The sequence below is a fragment of the Anabrus simplex genome, chromosome 1 (assembly GCF_040414725.1).
Source record: "Anabrus simplex isolate iqAnaSimp1 chromosome 1, ASM4041472v1, whole genome shotgun sequence".
NCBI lineage: Eukaryota > Metazoa > Arthropoda > Insecta > Orthoptera > Tettigoniidae > Anabrus > Anabrus simplex.
In genome coordinates, this window is record NC_090265.1 from 439,442,506 (window position 1) to 439,460,924 (window position 18,419).

The following is an 18,419-nucleotide window of genomic DNA, read 5'->3' on the forward strand; positions in this document are numbered from 1 at the left end:
AGTGCAATTCAAAGCACCACAGTAGCACTCAAATGGCAATTGACAGTCGGTAAAAACACTCGTGCTATCTCAGTAGCACAATTTATATACAAACGTTACCAGCGTTGCCAACCTCTGAGATGCAAGTAACTAATTTTAAATGAATGTATTTTTTATCAACTTTTTCACTATTATGTCTTCGTTAATAAGGCGCGCCATCAATGATTCTGCTTTCTTTGATATTTTAGTAATATGAGTTTAAGATTTTAAAATGTACAAATAGTTTTTAAGTCATTAGTTACGAACATAAACCAACCTTTTAGATTCTAGATTGGCTGATGATGCTCTATAAAGGAGCGAAACATATCCCGCATATAACTTCATATTAATGAGGAAACTCTAAATGTAATAACATTTTGGTGTATTGAATAGGTGGTTTATAATAAAACATTGTTTGTTGTAATTAAGCCTCTGAGATGGTCAGGATTGTACAATAACCCCAGAAAGATCGTATTGTTTAAGGAGAGGATCTTACAACTTATAATAACCATTTAAATATTTGCTATGGAAGTAATTAGCCTAATTCTGTTTTTGGCTTCAATGAGATACATTTTGCTCAATACTCTTTTACAATCAGCATTCGAGTGAGGAGGTGACAAAACAGAGAGTGAAAATTCAAGAAGTGCGGTAAATTCACATTCACCAAACGTGTTCTTCACCTCCTGTAACTTAGCCCAAAATTAATTTACTTCAGAGCAGTTTTTAATATTATCGTTGATATTGACAAAGGGTAATTTCCTCCAGTCATCGTAATCTGCTGAAGGCGAATACTATGACCTATAGGCGCAAGACCGTGAAATAACTCTGAAAGGAGTAAATTGGCTAATTCTCTTTGGGAATCTTTTTATTCGAAAAGCCTCTTCCTTTCTTTCCAACTTGTCATCTATGGCAGAACATAACTAGCATGATTAAAAAAGGAACACAAATCTACACATTTTAAAGAGAAAACAATACCAAATTTACGATACGTCCTAGGATCGTACAATGGACGTACGGCCCGCGGCTTGGATCGTACGATAGTACACAGGATCGAATTATCGTACATGTACGATCCAGATCGTACGGTTGGCAACGCTGAACGCTACGGACTTATGTATCAACCTAATATTATGAAAGCGACAAGCAACGATTAGGGCGATTTGTAGCGAATGTCATCACTTTAATTATTTTTAAAAGCATAGAGGTGCGCCTATTTATTGGCAAAGTGTAGACTTTCCTCCGTTCGGATTCAAAATACACTTGCACTTGGGCGAAGCTGCGCTAGTGTTTATTTATCGCAGTTACTATATAGATAGCAGCGGGGCGAACAGCGGGCATGTCAGTGGACCGAGTGCACTCATCACATTAGTCTTGCATTATCGACAGGAAAAATATTAATTTTAGAGAAGAAATTGATAATGCTAAACATGTAAAAACAATAGGACGAATTCAGAATGGAATGTATATTGATTGTTCAGAGGCTAGAGCCGTTAGTGTGAAAGGCACAGGGCATAAACAAGCAGTAGTTCCTGGCAAGGCCGAGTTCAATCATATTTTGAACACCTAAAAATACTTGGTGGATTTAGACATTTTTCAGGAGATAACGATTTGTCCAAGGAAGTGCGCGATTCTCTGGGTCGCAAGGACCCGACTGATCAGAAAGATATTTAGAAACGATTACTTGTTTTGGTGAAAATCATGTTTTAATATTATTAGAACGAGTGTATGGAGGTACTTATTTATCCGTCTAGAGCTTTTAACTTAACAGTCTTTTGTAGAACTTTGTAAAGTGACTTAAAAGTGATATAAAAGTAATTTTTGAAATATCACATTAAAATTGGTTTGGTAGCACTTCGCCGTGGTTAGCGCATGTTGTATGTGAGGTACAGCGCGAGCAATTACTGCATATAGCCAAACGACATCAGCTGAGGTGCACACCAAAAGGGCTGATATTAAAACGGTAACCAGGGACAGAGCAACGGGATACATATCGGAGGCTAGCTTCGTAACGAAGCAAACACAACACTCCGACCGCTGTTTTCGATAATACAAACCACCGCTACTTGGAGGCCAAATAACTTTATCTGAATTAATAAAACGTCATTCGAAATCACAATGTCCAACTTCCAACTAATTTGTCAAAGAGAATTATACACGTTTTTATCAATTTAACTTAGCAGACCGAGCAAGTTGGCCGTGCGGTTAGAGTAGCATAGTTGTGGTCCGACTCGCTGGCTGAATGGTCAGCGTGCTGGCCTTCGGGTCAGAGGGTCCCGGGTTCGATTCCCGGCCGGGTCGGGGATTTTAGCCTTCATTGGTTATTTCCAGTGGCTCGGGGACTGGGTGTTTGTGCTGTCCCCAACATCCCTGCAACTCACACACCACACATAACACTGTCCTCCACCACATTAACACGCAGTTACTTACACATGGCAGATGCCGCCCACCCTCACCGGAGGGTCTGCCTTACAAGGGCTGCACTCGGCTAGAAATAGCCACACGAAATTATTTATTATTTATAGCATAGTTGTTAGCTTACATTCGGGAGATAGTGGGTATCAATCCCACCGTCGGCAGCCCTGAAGATGGTTTTCCACGGTTTCCCATTTTCACACCAGGCAAATGGTGGGGCTGTACCATAATTGGGCCACGACCGCTTCCTTCTCAATCCTAGCCCTTTCCCATTCTTGCGCCGCTGAAAACCTTAAATGTATTGGTGCGATGTTAAACCACTAGCAAATAAATAAATAGTAACTTCATTAGACGTAGTACAGCAATGTGAATAAACCATGTTGCCCTCCTTCCTACTTACATTCATGCAATGCATACATTAGCCTAGAATTTCCTTCTACGTCTCCCTGTCAACATTCCCAGTTCTTTTATCAGCTGTAACATTATCTCCTAGTTCTTGTCTGTGGACACAGCTGTTCACTGGAAGATTATTTTGGAGCGAATGAATTTCACAGAGTATCAAAAGGAAAATATACCTAAGTGAAGCACATGATATAAATGGCTTCTGGCCGAGCTGAGTGGCTCAGACGGTAGAAGCACTGGTTGGCGGGTTCGATACTAGGTTATCTGAATGTACTAAAATATGTCAGTCTCTTGTTGGTAGATTTACTGGCACGTAAAAGAACTCCTGCGGATCAAAATTCCAGCACCTCGGCGTACCTAAAAGTAGTTGAACGTAAAATCAGTAACATTATTACTAAATGGCTTCAGAAGCAGATAATATATGGACAAATAGTGATGTCTTGGAATGGTCTGGCTCCTTGGTTGAATGATCAGCGCACTGGCCTTCGGTTCAGAGGGCCCCAGGTTCGATTTCCGCCGGGCCGAGGATTTTAATTGCGTATAGTTGATTTCTCTCGGGGCCTGGGTATTTGAGCTCATCTTAATACGCTTCTCGTCATCTTCATACAACACATCACCAAAGAAACACGCAGTCGTGAATATATCCCTCCACATAGACTTGGCATCGGGAAGGACATCCAATAGTAAAACTAGGCCAAATGCCCATAAATTGCCGACCCCAAAATATTGCGAAAAAGCCAGGTAGAATAAGTAGTGTCTTCGAATAAGTCTGTTACAACTCTAATTCTTGCACATAAATGAATGTAAGCCCAAGGCGAGCACTGCTCAAAGTTCAATAAAATAATTCATATATAACTTTCCAGCTGCTTTAATTTCATTCCTTATTCGTTAGACAACATTATTGACTTTCCCGCGTTATTTCGGGAAAATGTGAACGTTTTTTTCTCACTCCCCAATAGTACTGAACGAGGAAGTTCGTGTTTCCCCGCGGTTTATGCACGTTCAGTGCCGGGTTAGCACTTCACCTCGAGGCTATGAAAGGCTTTCATAACCCAAGACAATAACACTTGTGGAGAGGCCTGGATGGTTGACCGCTGGTCTTCTGTGCTCAAGTGGGAGGGTCCGATCCAGATACAGTTCGGCGGTGAAGGTGCTCAAATACGTCAGCCTCGTGTCGGTAGATTTACCGGTATAAAGCAGTAGTACTGTGGACAAATTTCCATCCTCTGTCGTCTCCGAAAATCGTTAAGTATTTAGTGAGATTGATACAAATACACACCCAAAGACTACAGACCATACATAACACAGGTTATCAGGTTATACGCTCACTATATATGAGAATGATGATGAAGGATGCCGAATGCCTCGAATACGTATCGATAACTTAAGTCTTAGCATTTTAATCCGAGTAATAAACGACGTAGTGTCCCATCCCATCGTGGAACAGATTTTTACCGGACGATTTAACATGTAAAAGATCTGATCATAATTAAAAATCACAGGAATATTTATTGTGTCAACTATTCAGTTCATTTGAAATTAGTGAAAATCCTCGGATAACACAGAGATGGGCACTACACAGATTTTAAGTACCATACGTGAATTGTTCTTGTTTAATAAACTAAAATAAAACAGAGCGCATTTGCTATCTCTGTCCAATTTCAAAAGTCTCAAATCCCACCGATTTGTATAATAGGGTTTATTCTAAATTGCATAATTATTAATGAATATATATCCATTCGTTCCTATTTGTTTCTTTTAATATCTTAATAATTACAATAACGTACTATTCTAATAATTACAGCCTTCTAGTGTTTTTGAAGCATCGAAATTCCTAACTGTGGTCGCTAGAGAGACCTGCCATTACATCGGCCTTAAGTAATGTAGCGATAACCATGGCAACGAGGAACGCTTCATAATTCGGGAACGCTGCAGCAAGTTGTAATGGTTTCTATAGCAACGTAGGCCAAGCCGAATAACTGATCTTACATGACTTTCTGCCTCCCAGGTTTCCCTAAAAAAAATAATGATTACTGTTTTATGGAGAAGTACTACCAGGTAATAATCTGCTCCTAAAAAAGGTTCCAACAGAACAATTTGTATGAACATGAAGTGTGTAAGCGAAAAGACTAATATTTTACTGTGGAGTAAGAACTGTAATAAGGTGATGTAAAATTATTATTATTACGCGTCGTCGCCATCGTCATCATAAAAACTAGTCGTCGTGGTTTCCGCATTAATATTGAAGCTGATGTTTGAAGTATTACAGTATTCCAGTGAATGGCACATGCCATGGCATCTTATCTGCATTCCGAAACTGTCAGGAATAATGATCATATAGACGTAAAGTCCTACTAACTACTTGTAAGGGTTTCGGAGACGCCGAGATGCTTGAATTTTGCCATACAGGCGTTATTTACGAGACGGTAAATCTATTGATACGATGCTGGCGTGTTTGAGCACTTTCATATACCACCAGATTCAGCCAGGAATGTACTCGCCAACTTGGGCTGAAAAGGCAAGGGCTTATACCGAGTCACTCAGTTCTGAAAACGAACCTCCACACAAATGTCATGTACCATAATCATATTCCACAGGGTAGGCGCTAGTCTTTCACACTGTGCTACTTTTCCTCCTTCATACTGGGAAGAATTGCCTGGTGTATTCTGCCACTGCAGTTGCATGCACTTTTCACTGGAGTTTCGAGATGAGCAGTTATTCTACACGATAGCCAGTAATGAAGCTACTTACCTCAGTTTCACATTCCTCATATTTAATATCTTTCCTCTCGTCGACAACCTCAGGTTTCTTCATGTTGGCGGCGGCACGTGTACCGGTTAGACTTAGCTTATAGCGCACTTCCGACACGAACACCGTGGCTGCCACTTGCTGACTGAGTGAAAGACGAGCGTCTAGTGGTAGTCCAGTCCTTGCACCAAACAGAAAGAGCGCATGCCCTAACTCCCGCTTCCTCTTCCCGCGTGAAGAAATCTTATCTCAAGGACTGGACTATCTCTAGACGCTCGTTGACACATCCCCAATATTGCTAAATTAGCATTGCATTTCTAGAAAATATTTGCTAATACACGTTTTTGTAAGATCTATATAACTTCTAATTTTATTAAGTATGAAGTACGCTGTAGTAAGTTTACTGTTCGCGCGCGTGCATTTAACTCAGTTATATTTTTCCTCACTTCTTATGTCAGTCTAGTTGGAATGACAAGTGAGAGCTAGTCGTTGATTACTTTCAGTGAGAAGTGACAATCGTGAACCTAACATAACTGTTTGGACGCGTAAATAAATATATATATATATATTTGCTATTTGTTTTACGTCGCACCGACACAGATATGTCTTATGGTGACGATGGGATAGGAAAGTCATAGGAAGTGGAGGAAGCAGCCGTGGCCTTAAGGTACAGCCCCGGCATTTGCCGGGTGTGAAAATAGGAAACCACGGAAAACCATCTTCTGGGCTGCAGACAGTGGGGCTCGAACCCACTATCTCCCGATAAATATATTTTACCTCGCGTTCTAAGTCAGTCATTAAATGGCATGATAAGTGAGAACTAGTCGTTGATTGCTTTTAACGAAAAGTGACAATCGTGATTACAAAATGTTTAAGTGTTCGGAGTGTGACCGGCAGTATGAACATACCCGAAGTTTACACAGACATATTAAAAAAGTGTCATCCTTCTGAAGTGAGAAAATTAGTCCATAAGAAGATAAACTCTAAGGGAGAGGGACAACATATGTGCAATTTGTGTGACAAACGGTTTGCTGACTTGTCAGGTCTTCGAAAATATCAACGAAGGATCCATTAGTTACTACTTCCCTCGTTGATGATTAAGAATTTGAATGGTTGTATTTGCGATTTTACGGCACCTACAGATAAAGGCATGGTTCAGCATCTCAAACAGATCCATGACATTCACCTAGCCTCCGAAGAGAAACACTTTACTTCCTTCACAGATTTCAGGTCCTGGAAAGAATCCGTTGAAAATCAGACGAATTCTTCCTTCATAAGGCGCATTGCTGTGAAACCACGTGCAGATGGAACAAAAGTGTACACTTACTACTGCCATCGCCCGGTACATACGTGTCAAAATCTACGGGCAAAAGACATGTTAAAATCCAAGGAAGTTGCAAGGTAAATGGGTTTTGCCCAGTAAGCATGAAAATGACACTTTCGCAAGACGGAGCATGTCAGGTTTCTTTTATAAGTACACATGTAAGTCATAAGGGTGATCTGGGGCATCTACAACTTAAACAGCAAGAACGCGAAGTGATAGCTTCTAAAATTGCAGCTCATATTCCTATGGATACAATTTTGGACGAAGTTCGAAATTCTATTGTAGATGATTTAGACAGGAGACATCTTATCACTAAGAAAGACCTGCATAATATCGAACAAAGTTTCAATTTGAACAGTGATGTGATGCGACATCAAGATGATGGTATTAGTGTTAGTGCATGGGTACAGGAAATGGAAGAAAGCGGCAACATGTGTGTATTATTGTATAAACAACCAGGAGAGGAGTACCACGGACTCAAGAAAGAAGACTTCGTATTGGTGATAATGAACGATGCACAACGTAGTATGCTTGAAAAATATGGAAGCGACTGTGTGTGCATGGATGGCACACATGGACTTAATAGTTATGGTTATGAACTTTTTACTCTTTTTTTTTTTTTGCTACTTGCTTTACGTCGCACCGACACAGATAGGTCTTATTAGCGACGATGGGACAGGAAAGGGATAGGAGTGGGAAGGAGGCGGCCGTGGCCTTAGTTAAGGTACAGCCCCAGCATTTGCCTGGTGTGAAAATGGGAAACCACGGAAAACCATTTTCAGGGCTGCCGACAGTGGGGTTGGAACCTACTATCTCCCGAATACTGGATACTGGCCGCACTTAAGCGACTGCAGCTATCGCTTTTTACTCTCATAGTACTGGACGACTTAAGGCAAGGATTTCCCTGCGCCTTTTTAATTTCGAACAGGTCTGACCAAGGTGTGTTATCTATTTTCTTAAAACATATCCGTAATGAAATGAACAAAATATCTTCCAATGTGTTTATGTCCGACATGGCAGATGCTTTTTATAATGCTTGGTGTGCTGTTATGGACATACCTAAGAAGAGATTATTTTGTACCTGGCATGTTGACAGAGCCTGGAGGAAGAATCTTTCAAAAGTGACAAAGAAGAAAAAACAAGTTGAAGTATACACGTTGTTAAGAACAATAATGGAAGAAAGAGAATCGGCTTCATTTGATGTTATGTTAGATGCTGGTTTGAAAATGTTGTGTGAAGATCCTGACACGTCAGAATTTGGCAACTATTGTCGAGATTTCTATGTTCCAAGCAAAGAGATGTGGGCCCACTGCTATAGAGTGCACTGTGGTTAAAATACCAATATGCATATAGAAGCAATGCACAAGACAATTAAGTATATATATCTGCACGGCAAGAGCGTAAAACGCCTTGATAAATCGATACACCCTTAATGACTTTTGTCAGGGACAAAGTTATTGATCGACTGGTCATCATCCATAAAGGCAAAATAACTTCTAAGATCACAGAAAGTCGGCAAAGACACAAAGCAAGTACCACAATGTCTGAAGAACTTGACATGGAAAACGATATTGGCTCATGGGACGTGATCTCTTCTTTCTCGTCTACAAAGGAAATGTACAGGGTGCGGAAGATAGTGGAAACATGTGACTGCAAGATTGTGTACAACAAATGCAATGCATGTATACACAAATACATATGCAGCTGTCCGGATTCCGCCGTCAAATGGAATATGTGTAAACATATTCATTTGATTTGCCGTGTGCAGAACAAACAACGAGAGTAAGTCAAGGAAGATGATGTGACGGATAATCTAGTGATGGACACAAATGACGCACATGAAAATGAGGCTCGCATACTTACGGAGACATTGAGACAGCCTGAAAGTTCTGCTGTGTCTGTATCTCTGCAAATTAAGAAACAGCAACTGTTGCAGACAATAACAAAAATCATAAACGATACAGAAACATACGAGGAAGTTAAGGCTATAGAAAAGCAAATGGCACCAATAAATGCCATACTGGCTGCTATTCGACAGAAGAAAAATAGAGAACAGCACAGAATAAGCACCAGTGCTGAGCCATGTAACAAAAACATACCCCGCCAAAGACTGTTTCAAATTAAAAAATCTAAGAAAAAATCAGGAAAGAGCATATCGAGACCTACCACCCAAGAAGCACAAAACATTGCGGCAAATTTGGTTCTCCATGCTACTGCTGAAAATGATGAAGATGTCCAGAATTAATGTTAAATGTTTAAGGACAGAAACTAATACATTCTCTTAGTGATATTATCGTACCCTCTCTCCGGCATTAACTCCAATTTAATTTATGTGCGATGTATTATTTCTGGGGAACTTGCTGGTTTCGTAATCGTGAGTGACAATCAAAATTAACCCAATTGTATAATTGATAGTGCTTATTAATAGTGTTAATGTTAGTGTGTTACTAATTTTAGCAGAAAGTTATGGGGGCGAGGATCATTCCTTCATAAGACGCACAGCTGTGAAAAAATGTGCAGATCGAACTAAATTATAGTTACCACTGCCATCTTTCCGGTACTTAGGCTACGTACTAAAATCTACTGGCAAATGACATATCAAAACCCAAGGAAGCTATAAGGATGTCCGTTTTAAAATGGTGAGTGAAATTATTCAAATTAATTAATTAAATTTAAAAGAGCATGGTTACGGCACTGGCTGTAGCACATGATATTGCTTCTTACTTGTATATATGTCTATACCTCAGTTCCGTTTCCTGATACGAGGTCGGGGATGAGGTGATATGAAATTTATGCATGTTTTACGGCCGCATGCCCTGACGCCTACCTGAGTTGAGGAGCTAATGAAGATGAACTTTTAATTTCGTGTGGCTATTTCTAGTCGAGTACAGCCCTTGCAAAGCAGACCCTCCGATGAGGGTGGGCGACATCTGCCATGTGTAGGTAACTGCGTGTTATTGTGGTGAAGGATAGTGTTATGTGTGGTGTATGAGTTGCAGGGATGTTGGGGACAGCACAAATATCCAGCCCCCGGGCCATTAGAATTAACCAATGAAGGTTAAAATCCCACAACCGGCCGGGAATCGAACCCGGGAACCTTCAGCCAAAGAGTCGGACATGAAGATGAAATGAACGAGGGTGAATAAAGTTGGGTAAGGAGGTGGAAGGAATCGGCTGTGGCCTATGAATAGGAACTATCCCGGCATTTGCCTGAAAGTAAAAATGGCAAACCATAGAAAACCATACTCAGGACATACCATTACTCGGCCACTCCGTTCGGTATCGCTTCTTACCTGTAGTATTTTTTTTAAAATCTGAATGCAAAATAGACGTAACATGTTTAAAATACGGAAGATAATTTCGTTTGGCTAAAATTCTTTACCGTACTTATTGTCATTAATTAATTATCACCTAATTTTGGGTTTTCATTATCCATTTCCTTGTGTATTTACGTTTAAATATATGTCAGCCACTAAATCAGCTGATTATCTCTCGTAAGAAGGGGCGAATGGAACATCTCTGTCTTGTGGAAAGATAAGATTTCTTCACGCGGGAAGAGGAGGCGGGAGTTAGGGCATGCGCTCTCTCTGTTTGGTGCTAGGACTGGACTACCACTAGACGCTCGTAGTGAAAGCACACAGTGCGAGTGCTGTGCCTCCCTCAACCCCCACCACAGCTAAGTACTGCACTTCATACTTGCCTGGCTGCAATCTACTGTGCCTACCTGGCGACTACAACAGGAGCGCGGTCTCCGTGGCATAAGGTAGAGCTTTCACCACTCGTATTTCAATAGGATATTCATAACAAAAGAGTTATTTTCTTCGCACAGCTTTCTGCATTATACCAAACTATCGCATTGTTCGAAAGTTTTGAACGATTTCTTGCGAAAAAATTAAATAAATAGTGTGTTAATAAATAAGCTTCGTTTTTTCTTGACTTTAGTTCGGCACGTTTTGCAATCTAAAAATCCATTGAACTTTATCTTTCCTGATCTTTTTGCCAATTATTTGGGGTCGGCACCTATGTAGATTAAGTCCATTTCTACGGCCCATGCCCTTCCTGATACTAACCCTACGTGGAGGGAAGCATTCACTATTCTGTGGTAGTTAATAGTGTGATGTGTTGTATGTATGCCTTTGCTGGAGGGACCTAGTGTTTGCAGTGCACTATGTCTTCTGGTATAGGCTAGAGCAATTTTGTTACTTTCATCGATCTTGGCTTTGACAGTATGAAAGTGACTGAGGCATGCAGCCAGTCCCTGCTATGAATGTTGCTCATAGGGTAGGTTGGTGCATGCATTTCAATGGCTTAGCAGACTGATATGTAAGAGCAACTTCTGGCTCGGTGAGGAAAGCAACGGGAAACCACTTCACTCCTCATTTCCCTAGTACGCCTCTTCAGTGATGCCCAGGCCATCTATGACAGCTAATGGCGGAGGTGTTGAGGCTCCAACCAGCCTTAGGGCTGAATACCTAACATACATACGTGTTGTATGTAAATGAAGACGTGTATTAAGACGATCACAAAAACCCAGTCCCCGAGCTAGGCGTATTAACCAAGCGTGGCTAACATATCCGACTCGGTCGAGAAAACATACTAGGGCCGAGGGACCAAGGGAAACTATGCTGAACATTCAGCCGAGGAGCTGGACTTAACAATGCAAACAGTGCGATATGAAAATAACCATTTTCAAGACTACAGTGATGTCAGTTAGGAAGAAACTTCCAGGTCAGAATGTCAAGTGGTAAATTAAAAAAATAAACAAACAAAAAAACCAACATGTACACAAAATCAAGTATTTAGGATATGCCCTAGGATGGTAACACTAAGTGAAATAGAATCAAGATCAACAAAGGTAAGCAGTCAGCTCGTAGTTGCAATTAATGCTATAGTCCTTCTCAAAGATCGTTCTCTTGTTAACACGACTTTGATGCATGGCAGTAAGCAGTAGTTCAGCCGGAACCGGTATAGATACAAACATGCGGTTAGCATATCGGAAAGATGTGTACAATTGCAAATACTCCTTTCATCTTTATTAAAAATTGAAGTAATTTGTCAGTTGTTTGAAACTTTTATAATTAATAGAGGTACTGTAAACTAAAAATGTCATTAGTTTGAAAATGTATTTTATTCCCTTTGTTGAAACAATTGTTCGTTGTTTGCTTTTCTTGAAAACTATGGGCAGTCGCTTTCCCTGCTTGCCCTCGAATTAGCTAGTTGGTGTGGCACCTTAGAAATTCCGCTGCAGTGATTCTTTTCTTGTTTTTTTAATTGCGAAGCCGCCTTGATGTCAGGTTACTAGAGGAGGAATTAACCTATCACTGCTGCCCATGAAACCACTTCTAAAGTATTATTTAGCCACATCATTTCTTTAGCTTTCATATAAATTCAATGCTTAGCCTTATTCAACAGTTCATTAAGCTACTAAAATAAATTTCGCGGTGCCAGTGTTTAGTCTGAAAATATTGGCTAGTCGGCATGTGTAAAATAAGTGAAATAAACCCTACTAGAGAAGGGTATTTGCGTGTCCATCTGGAGCCTCCTTCCTCTAAATGGTAAGTTTTCTTCCTTTTTTTTTACTAGTGGCTTTACGTCGCACTGACACAGATAGGTCTTATGGCGACGTTGGGATAGAAAAGGCCTAGGAGTTAGAAGGAAGCGGCTGTGGCTTTAATTAAGTTACAGCCCCAGCATTTGCCTGGTGTGAAAATGGTAAACCACGGAAAACCATCTTCAGGGCTGCCGACAGTGGGATTCGAACCCACTATCTCCCGCATGCAAGCACACAGCCGCGCGCCCCTAACCGCACGGCCAACTCACCCGGTGAATGGTAAGTAATGTTAACAGTATCCTCTATTTTTTCAACTACAGCACTGGTTTTATATTATTGTTGATATCGTGATATTAGCCACGACACCTCTAGTTTTACATGGGACCCGAATCACTTGGACGTAACCTTCCATTTAATTGTACTTGCATTGGCCGGGATCCGAATCGCAGCCTCCTTGGTGAGAAGCCAGTGACTATAGCTCTCGGCTGCCCCGCTCCGCTGCGTGCGAATGAAAGCTGAGATGATTCAGGATATCTTATTCATAACTTTAATATGAGAAGACATGACAGTAGCGAGAAAGATTAACAGGAGGACACTCAAAATGAGGATATAAAATGCCGAACAAGCTAAGAATGAGTTCGAATGAGTGGGTGTGAATCAGTTCGAGTTCTGAAACGAATGGTGAGGATAGGTAACCAAAGAGAATAATAGATCCGGCAACGAGAATAAGAGAAGCACAGGAGGATCAAAACGACGATAATTGAACTCAGTTTTTAATAATTTTAAGGTAAGAGGTGTAGAACAAGATGATCCCACAATGAAATATGTAAATAGAAGGCTGTCGAGTCACTAACGAATATGTATGTATGTATGTATGTATGTATGTATGTATGTATGTATGTATGTATGTATGTATGTATATGTTTTTTATAAGCGTGCCCCATTACATGACAGCAATATTACGTGCTTGAGTAATCAGTAATCATATTACAAATGAAACTTAATTATTTAATTACATGTGAGATACTTTCTTAATATGATGGCTTTTGTGATGTACATAAGTATACAAAATGATAATGTAAACAAAACTATATCCTTTTTCACAGTTTTTTAAATACAATTGAGTTTGTGAAACATAAGAACTGTTTAAAATATTTTTTGACTAACCTACTTTTGCTCACTGGCCATGACTCTGTACCTAAAATATACTTAATTAAAAAGCTTCTTTCTCTCTCAAGTAATTCACAATGAAATAATCAATGGTCAACAGTTTGATCACTGGCATTGCATGGACATATGGGGCTATCTAAAATTTTTAAACGATGAAAATAAGCTCTTAATTTTCCATGACACGTTACCATTGCTGTGAAATTTGGGTTTAAATAAATATGTTGGGAAAGTCTGTCTATTACACTGGGAAAAAATGATTTTGTTACTGTACCCTTCGTCGTTTTGATTCCATTCACTCTGCCATTTTCCTATACCCCCATCTCTCAATTCCTTAATCAGAACACTTTTAGGAATTTTGCTGTAACACCCACTATTTTATCTGTTGTGCGTCGCTTCCTTGGCCAGATGATCCGCAAGTTCGTTACCGCAGTTCCCAGCGTGAGCCTTAATCCACGTGAATTCGATTTTCTACTTGTTACTTGCAAGAATCTTCGCTTTCACCTTGATTTGGTGAATAAGGTCGTTGTAGTTATTATATTTTAATGAGTCTATTGTTATTTTACTGTCAGTGAATATCTTAGCTTTCCGAGAGATCCTTTAACACCACTGTTTCAATAGATTCGAGTGCTTTCAGGATTGCCAACAGTTCTGCTTGATTATTCGAAAATAATTTATCCAGTTTAAATTTTAACTGCCATATAAGTTTATTTTCTAGAAATATAGTTGCTCCTGAACCAACTCCGATGTCACTCTTGCTTCCATCTTTGAATATTTGAAGGGCGTTATTTTCAGATTCGTTCATCTCACTAATTACTATGTTTTCTGCTGGGTGTAATCTGTGTTCAATTCCCACTACAAAATCTGTTAAATTATTTCATCTAATTTCTTTCAAAAATGTGTGTAATTTTGCACTCTCTTCTGCTTTAATAACAATAGGTGTCAATCCTGTAATGATACACAGTGCTTCATTAGATATAGCCCGGAAACCTTTTGTGATTTTGATGTTAAAAAGCCTTTGCACTCTTACGTAAATGTTTCTGGTGCATTCCTTTTCCATAGCTCTAATCCATACAGATGCTCCGTACAGCAGCACAGGTTGTATTGCTCCTTCATATATTACCTGAAGAGTCTCATGTTGAAGCCCCCAACATATTTTCGCTGATTTTGACAATGCGTGAATTAATTTCGTGCACGCCTCAGCTGCATGATATATTGTACCCTATAGGGCATAAACAACACTGCATGGTCGATCTTACCTTCTTACCTGTTATTTGATGAATGCGCCAGCCCAACTGCAGTCGGCAGGAAAAGGTCGTTTACAGGGTTCTTGCGAACGAGAGTAGGGAGATTTAAAAAAAAAATGTTCTATACGTATGCTTACGAAATGAGGAACACAAACGCATTTACTAACATTTTGAACCAAAGTTGTGTATTCTTAAACCAACATTTTCTTTTCTTTTATATTACAATTGATTGCACTAATAGTGCTAAAATGGATGCCCCAAAGGCTCACATCATAAATCCAAAGATAAACATCAAAAAAATATACACTAGCTGGTTGATGTCGTGCGGAAGACGATAAGTGAACCAAGGAAACAAATGTGTCCTTACACGGAACAGCATCGCTGTACCTACAAATAAAGTATATGATGCCAGGGTGAGAAATTGTCCTGCAGAAATAAAGCCACTAAAAGGTCCCCACACATATTTGGGAAGTGCATACAACAAAATAATAAGTTTAAATCTACGACTACAGGCATATCCTTTCCTATCTCGCATGACATATCCAATGGATGCACACCTAGGTTCATAAACAAACGTTATATACAAAATGTACTGATTAAGCTAGTTTTCTTAGTGCCCAGTTTCTACCTAACGCACCACAATTAACAAACAAAATAAAGAAAGTAAGAGAGAAAGAAAGAATGAATGAATGAAACCGCCGCCGCATGCCTGTCTCGCCTGCGAGAAAGAATTCCTCACCCCACCGTCCATTTAAAAATGGCGGCGAGGCTCCCTGCTGTGCAGGCAGGGGAAACGACCTCCAAGACTTGGCCGTGAAACGCACCCTCACAACAAACAAAAATAAAAACATAGCCTAGTTTCCAAGCGTGCAGAGCTCTGCTCTTGCTTCAACCTTTTTTCTACACATGACGAAGATCGCCACATAATGAGTGAGGAATCACATACATTTCTTTAACTGTCCAACACCCGTGACAGACCACCCTGGGTCTCGATTATACCATATGGAGTATTACACTCTGTTATACACATCAACCTCGCCGTCAACCCAATGTGACGTGTTCCTATTAACCCTCAAGTCTAGGGTTCAAACCTTTACTAGGCAGAGTATGAGGGGTCGCAGATATTCGTGACATAGCCAACGGTGTAGTTTCATCCCACACACAGTTGATCAAACACAATACGAACATGAAGTAAAACATTTCAATCCGGGCAGCATACGTGCTTTACGTTATGCAGACAGATTCCCTTCCCAATATAGAGAAATGGTACACTATCATAAATAACCCATGATTACAAGCAGCTATCGTCTGATGCTAGGCACTAAGAAACATTGATCTAAGTTCGTAATTAAGCTTCCCTACGACTATGTACACCGCAATACTATCACATAAGCTACCTTAATCCATGTCTTCTATAAAATAAATGTATATGCCTTACCCTATGATATATAAAGAAAACATCTCAATAAATGGCCTAATGGGCCGTAATCATATCCCTTACTCTTTACAAATTAATCACCATATCTCTGCATAACAACCCCCCAACCCTACACATATATATTAATTATTGTTCACTTATCTATCATCTTGGAGACCTCTCCCTCACCGTCCGGGTTGACTGCGAATGCTTAAGCAGTCATGGCGGCAGCGTTGTCCCAGATCGATCCCTTAGGTCCAGTCTTCCAGTGTACCATGTTCGTGATGTCTTCTTCCGCCTGGGTGGCCCGTTGGTCGTCTTCTTGGGGTCGTGGACGGCAGTTCGTAACACCAGTCTTCTGCACACCTCACCGCTCTTCACTAAAATGAAATACTCAGTTTATTCACAGCACACCACCTCCCGATCTATTTATTCCCTTTGAGATGGGAATCAGGCCTGGATATCTGGAATCTCGAAACAGACTTTACTATTCCTGCTTCACTAATCTAGTCTTCTACATCTGACCGGAATAAAACCAACTATCCTAGCTTATTGTTATTGGTATTTTTTTTCGCCCGTCGCCACTCCTCTCTCATCGCCTCATAATGAAAGTCTACACAGGTAGCACTCTTTGCGTCACATACTTAAACACTCGCGGTCTCACCGCACACGTCTACGTATTGTCATTTACTTAAATTGCTACCGGGAATTTTACAAATCTCGAAGCTACTGAATCAAATTATCGCCACAACACTTATTAGTCACAATCTTTTTCTTAGACAAAGGTTTCTGGCGCGAATATCAGCAGAGACGCGACGCGCACGGACAGCGATCTTATCATGGACTGAATACCTCCTTCCACCTTTCTCTGCTCTTATAGAATCCAGGAACCCACGCGACGCGCTGGGAAGTCCCGGGAAACAACTTGAGATTGGCATGTGGCCTCGAAATATTTTCTCACGGCAGTCGGCCTCCCACGTAGTTATTTATTCGATTATGTATTAATAGACTTTGATGTACCTATGGCTTCGTAAAATTCTGGCACTGATTTCCACCCTTTCACTTTCCTGTAAAACCTTCAAATATAGGAATTACATCTCAATTTCCGTAATGTGGTGAGCCTGTCTGTTCCCGCTGAAAATCTCTGTTAAGATGGCAGGTCTCTCCCCCAGACAAAATCCCATCCTTCTTTCTTTCTTCCTCACATATTCTTCCTTCGTCACACATGACCACGCCTTGCCTCGGGAATCCCCTTCAGTTCCCGCGCTTGGTATAGCATCACGCCTTTGCAGTTAGCGTCCTGCTGCGCATTTTTTTATCAGCGTTAAATATCCATTATTATAATTAACAGAATGGTACAATATATGGTGCTTAAAGTTAAGCTTGTCGTCAAATATTATCCCCGAGTATTTCATCCTGTCGACTTCCTTCAAGGTACTATTACCGAGGTCGTTTTCTTCTCGTTATGAGCATAGTATTTGATTTCTGTTCATTGAAATTTTATTATTTTTAGCCCATGTTTCTAATCTGTTCATTTCCAAGTTCGTATAGGATTCAATTTCTTTAACGGTTTCCCCTTTGACGGCTAATATTAAATCATCTACGAATGCTACTGCTAATGCACGTTTTGTAAATTCAAGGTTAAGCAAAGCGTTGTACTGTATATTCCAAAATCCCGGTCCACAGCATGAATCTTGTGGGCAGCCCTTAGTTATATTTGTCTCAAAAACTTCGCCATTAACGGTCATAAAAGCTGCCCTTTGGCTGAAATAAATCCTTGTCAGATTGTATAAATTTCTTGGACATCTGAAGTCTCTTAAAGCTCTTAGAATATTCGGCAACCAAGCCGCATCAAAAGCTCCTTGGACGTCAAGGCTAACAAGCACCACTATCTGACCTGATTTTAAAACTTCAATAAATTCCTTAACCAACATCGCAACGTCAATAGTACTTATTTGTGGAGTAAACCCGTATTGGTTGCGATTCATAAGATTGTTAGTATAGATATGATGCATTAATCTTTTAATGAGAATTTTCTCAGGTACTTTTCCTCCTATATTTATTAAACATATTAACTGGAATTCAGATACTTCTTTGCTAAATTCTCTACCTGGTTTTATGGTAGTATTACTT

The 18,419-nt window shown here is 40.2% G+C and overlaps 1 protein-coding gene across 1 annotated transcript in view; it reads right to left on the bottom strand.

Moving 5' to 3' along the window:
- Positions 1 to 5,717, bottom strand: part of LOC136856916 (organic cation transporter protein) — a 457,434-nt gene extending 451,717 nt beyond the window's left edge. The window contains exon 1 of the mRNA XM_067135162.2: positions 5,584 to 5,717. Within this exon, the coding sequence (XP_066991263.1) occupies positions 5,584 to 5,646 (63 nt within the window). The 5' untranslated portion in view covers positions 5,647 to 5,717. The remainder of the gene's footprint in view (positions 1 to 5,583) is intronic.
- Positions 5,718 to 18,419: the final 12,702 nt, after the last annotated feature.